At 35.4% G+C, this 5,352-nt stretch overlaps 1 protein-coding gene across 1 annotated transcript; it reads left to right on the forward strand.

The window, feature by feature from the left end:
* Window positions 1-927: 927 nt before the first annotated feature.
* psenen (presenilin enhancer, gamma-secretase subunit) lies at window positions 928-5,143 on the forward strand. Its single transcript, XM_034175079.1, has 4 exons — window positions 928-1,031; window positions 1,310-1,389; window positions 1,496-1,600; window positions 4,710-5,143. The coding sequence occupies exons 2-4, from the start codon at window positions 1,329-1,331 to the stop codon at window positions 4,847-4,849; spliced, it is 306 nt and encodes a 101-aa protein (XP_034030970.1). The 5' UTR covers window positions 928-1,031; window positions 1,310-1,328; the 3' UTR covers window positions 4,850-5,143.
* The last annotated feature ends 209 nt before the right edge of the window (window positions 5,144-5,352 follow it).

Consider the following 5,352-nt stretch of genomic DNA (forward strand, 5'->3'; position numbering starts at 1 on the left):
TTACTTTGTATGTTTCACTGCGTTACATTGCTGACTGGTAATTGTTTTTTGTGTTTATTTTTTGTTTGTACACAGAAATTGATGTACGGGGTGGGCGTTTGCTTCTGCCCACACCATTTCAGCCTCACTAAATTGGTAAATTGTTTGAGTTTTGTTCTATATGTTTTAATTTTTGTTTTCTCTTGACTTGTTTTGTAAATGAGAGATTTTGTCTGTGCGTGCGTGCTGAATAAAAATCATTCATTCATTCAATACCAGTGAGAGATTGAGGGACCAAGGAAATATATTTTAGAAAAATGTTCCCAATACATAATTTTTGTTTCCACTAATTAAATATGCCAACAAAATATTTTATTCCAAAATGAAAACAATAAAAATAAAATAAATCATGACCAACTTTAAGACACTATTAGGGTTGAAAATAATGATTGTAGTATAGTGTGTAATAATTAGAAATCAGATATAGTCTGAGCAAATCAGTCTTGAAAGTAGAGTGATACCATCTTGGAAAAATAGGCCAATGACATTACAAATCATTAGAAAATACAGAAATGTGTAATATGATGTAAGTGTGAGTAAAAGCATGCTGGCCTCTTCAAAATTTTCGAACATTTTAAATTTTTATTATCAAAAACATGCATATTAGGAGGCTGTAAAAGGCTTATGGAAGTACTGTACATACAGCAACTTATCTCTGCCAGCTGTCTGAAAGTGGGTAAACAGAATTTATGTTGTTAAATATAAGGATAGAAACAAACCATATAAAAAGGACATTGATTGATTATCTTTATGACATTAGTTTAATATCCCGCCTTTTATCCATTTGGTACATATTTGTGTTCAAAATTTTAGTCTTGTAAACCAGCCCCATTCACTTCGCAAAGTATGACGATTTACCATTTAGTCACAATAGGCGGCGCTATGTTCAAGTTGTTTTGGAACGTCAACGGGGAAGAAGACGCACAGACACAAAAATAACGGAAGTGGTTTGTGATTGATTTTTGTGCGACGATTCTGACTTTAAAAATCGGGTAAGTTATATTATAAATGCTTATTTTTGTTGTTTTTGTAAACGAGATATCTTAAATCTGGTAAGCGTCACGATGAGAGTTATTGTTACGTTTATTTGCTGCTAAATTAGTCGAGATAGGAGACAAGCTAACACTGCTAGCTTGATAGATCATGTGCCGAGGCACAACTCGTTTAATTATGTGGTTTATGCCAAAATAATTCTCTTAAATTAGGCCAGTATGCCAGTCGCCTGGGTGTTTACAGCTTTTTAAAACAGCTCATTGTTTTCTGTCTGCAGAATTGTCTACAAAGTCACTATGAATCTGGAACGACTTCCTAACGAGGAGAAACTCAGCCTGTGTAGGAAGTATTATTTGGGTGAGAACACCTTTTAAAAGTCTGAGTAAAGAAGTGTTATTTTTATAGTTCTACACCCTGGGCCTTCTGTATACTAAAACACAAAATCTTTTCTTGCTTCACACAGGTGGCTTTGCATTCCTCCCATTTCTTTGGCTGGTTAATGTTGTTTGGTTTTTCCGAGAAGCCTTTGTAAAACCAGACTATAGTGAACAACTCCAGATTAAAACATGTGAGTGTTAAACATCTTTCCTATCAGTATTTAATACATATATGTCGTGGACATGAACAAGCGAAGCTCTTCATCTACCATCGGTTTGTGGCTTTTTATGACAATGTTGTCCAGTTTATGGCTTTTTCCCCTATGGACAGTTTTTTTTTCTGCCATTTCTAGATTGTTTTGTGCCATTTCTGGATGGTTTTGTGTCACTTTCTGGATCGTTTTGTGCCCTTTCCGGTTTGTGCCTTCATCTACCATAGAATGAGCTTTGCGGCGCTCCGTTCATATTATGTGGATTTAAGACATTCACAACAATAACAGGTTATTAGGGTCAGTTTGATGTAGCGAACTGAAACACTGGTGTGTGCACAGTTTGGTAGTCCCACTGAAACAGGCTTAACAGTGTTACTTATATTAGACATCTGTATATAACCAGAGCAGAATTGGCATATGTCAGACTGCTTTTCATGTTTAAAAATAGAACCATGTAGGTGTGGCTACTACATATTTTGTTTTAGCAGTTCTCTTGCAATTTGTAAGAGAGTTAGGTTGTATTCTGTTGTTTTTTCCTCTTCCATTTTTCATTTTATTTGCTGCACTGGCAGTGGTGTTGTGCTTGGACAATAAAAAGGTAGATGAGCAGGTGAGTGAGTCCATCCCAGCCAGCTTGAGGTAGACAGTAACTCAGAAACATTAAATGTTATTGCCTTGTAACTTCAGAAATTAAAAAGAGCACATAACAAAGATGAACTGAGTAGTTTGTGGTGAATGCTGATGCACCAGATATAACCTAAATGCAGCCTTTTTTTTTCTTTCTACTTAACATCCAATAGATGTAGCTGTTCCATCCCTCGTGTTAGTGTTACCTAATGAGTGCCATTAAGGTAGCAGCCATGGAGTGAAACATGCTTAGTATGTGGCCCCATTCAAGGCAAAATATTCAACAGAACAGGAATTTAAAGCATTAGCTATATAATAGATATCATGTGTGGCTGGGGATAGTGCTAAAACCTTTTGTCAGTACTATAAATTTGTGACAATTAACTCAAAACACTTTGGAAACTTTTTAACATTTTTGAATCCTCAGTAGTTAGCTAGCTCTGAGATTGCAACTGACATCGGGTGCATATATAGCATACTGTGAAGGTGTGTACAGAGGGACTTAAAATATAATCTAAGAATTTTCATATTTAAAGGCTGCAGTCAGTGCTGGGTCTGTACATGTACATAGCTGGTTATTGATTGGACATCAGCTGTCTTTCTTGTAATGTACTGGATAGGATGTCTACAAATAACTTTTAAAAAAATTGATACTGAAGTTAATTCATTAGATCCTTTTAACAAGAAAAAAAAAATCTCATATCATTGTTGGAATTGGATCATTTGACCTTTTGACTTTTTGTGTTTACACTTATAACATATTTTTACATCAAAATTCTAGGGTGGTACTTCAGACATTTACAGAGTACTGTTTATATATATATTTTTTGTTCAGGGGTGTGTAAAGCTAATAATTAACTTAATTGTTGGAACTCTTAAATATGTGATTTTGGATGTGTTTTTTTTGGGTTTTTTTTGTAAGCATTAGCAAGCATATCAGTAATTTGCTTTTGTTGTCCATCACAATTTCAAAGACTGTGTCATTAAGAATTTTGGGATAGTTTATATTAGTGTGCCTAGATAGAGAGTGGCGTCACCTTAGAACATGGCGCCATTTTGGTTCCATCTGCGCTGAACTACTGAATGAACCTTTAATTTTTTCAACATTTTTTTTTTTTTAATCATTTAACCACATATAGCAACATGTCCAGGTACATGTGCTATCAAAATAAATATAAAAAGTAGGTGAGCTATCAAATTTACAATTTATGATGATTTATTTAATACATTTAAAGCCTGATTTATGCAGTTGCAGCTCTGTAACTCCCTGTCATGCAAAGACGTGCGTGACAGTTTAAAGTTCTCAGTCTTTGGATTCTGCTTTGTTCTGGACTAATTTGACACTCAAGCTTTTCGTACTATAATCATCACCTCCAAATCAAAGGTAAGCTGTACATTTTCTTCTTTTATTGACTTTGTGCTGTAAAGTTACAGACTTACCTGATCCATTTGTAATCAGCGCTCGCACTGCAAATACTATTATAATATAATGGGAGATGAAGGATTGAAAGCAGAAAAGTGTCAACTCACAGCCGTTTGTGTCTGATTTAACAGGTGCACGTCAGGCTTCAGGTCCCAGTCTGAACACGGTTTGGGAAAAATAAACGGTCTGGTTTTTAATCAGGGAAATGACTCCGGTCCCACTTTCCTCAGATCGGCAAGTGTCAGAGCGCTGAACTTTAATTTGTACCTCTGCACATCCAGACTGCTCGGTGGTTTTAATGGAAATACATTGCGATCAGACGGGACATTTTATCCGATGTGAGCGGAAAATTTGTTGCACAAAATCCGTTATATACAATGTTTATTACATGGAAAACAGTACAAAAACTTTGGGACTTTTTTTGTCCGGTGACTGCGAATATCCGGTTTATATGATGATAGTTTAGGTGAGTTTTACTGTACATGGGACCGAACTATAAATTTATCTCTCAAAGCTTTCACGATGAAGTTGCTTCCATTCCACACAGCTGACTTTATTTTCACAAACATTTTTTCTGTTCTGTTGTGTCTTTGTGCCTCCAAATGCACAACAACCTGTCATTTTCAGCAAATAAATAAATAAAATAGCTAGATTTACATGCAGACAGATTAACAGCGAACGCTATTTTGAACCCAAGATGGCACCATGAGTCACGTGACCGATTTTTTAAATTTTTTTTCTCCTCGACTCGTCATGTTGCCACTCTATCTAGGCACACTAGTTTATATTAACATACATTTTCTATTATGAGATCAATTTAAAAAAAGAAGATAAAGGGTGCTGTTAAGGATTTTTTTTTTCCTATTTTAAAGTAAAGAACACAATTCCAGACCCACATAAAATCGTACAACCTAATACCTTCAAATGCACATCTGTACATGTAATTAAAAAGGTTGAGGCAAACTTAATTTTGTTTTACTATACATATGTTTCCAAAACATCATACTAACAGATTATTTCTTTTGTTTTCCCACTTAGATGTGAAGCGCTCTGCACTGGGCTTGCTGTTTTGGATTGTGGTTCTCGCCACATGGATTACCATCTTCCAACACTACAGGGCACAATGGGGGGCAGCAGGGGACTATCTCTCATTTACAATCCCTTTGGGCATTCCTTGAGACCATTTTCTAGCAGGTCTTCTCAAAATACATGATGATCCTTTGGACCAGATAATAGCCATTCTGTGGAGAATTTTGTTGGTTGTGTGATTTAAATTTAACAGCTAACAAACATGCAATCTAAAAGAAAATGCTGGAAAATACTTTTTTGTGCTTGACAGGAGTCAAGCTGTTTAAACTTGTACAACAGACACTAAATTGCAAGATTGTTCAGAACATCTAACAATGACTGCAATTTTTGTTGATTTCAATTGTCTTTCGAGTGTGAAATAAATAACCATACATTTTCCCCTGCCCCCAGTCCTTGTCATTTAGATTCATGGTCAGTTTGGAATATTGTAATTTATTTTATACCTTTGAATCTTTACCACAGATTGCTATACAATAGAATTGACATATTATTGATGGGCCCTGAGGTGTCATGTATGGGGTTCATGTGTAATATAGTCAGTTTCATAAGTAGTTGGATAGTGACAGTCTTTGTAAGTTTGCCCTGGTATTGC

Source organism: Thalassophryne amazonica, chromosome 7 (assembly GCF_902500255.1).
Source record: "Thalassophryne amazonica chromosome 7, fThaAma1.1, whole genome shotgun sequence".
In the NCBI taxonomy this organism is placed as follows: Eukaryota; Metazoa; Chordata; class Actinopteri; order Batrachoidiformes; family Batrachoididae; genus Thalassophryne; species Thalassophryne amazonica.

Bases quoted from the DNA above. Each gene is read 5' to 3' on its own strand.
- psenen (XM_034175079.1), top strand. From the start codon at position 1,329: ATGAATCTGGAACGACTTCCTAACGAGGAGAAACTCAGCCTGTGTAGG. The intron at 1,390-1,495 runs GTGAGAACACCT...TGCTTCACACAG, and splicing joins GTGTAGGAAGTATTATTTGG to GTGGCTTTGCATTCCTCCCA. The intron at 1,601-4,709 runs GTGAGTGTTAAA...TTTCCCACTTAG, and splicing joins ACAACTCCAGATTAAAACAT to ATGTGAAGCGCTCTGCACTG.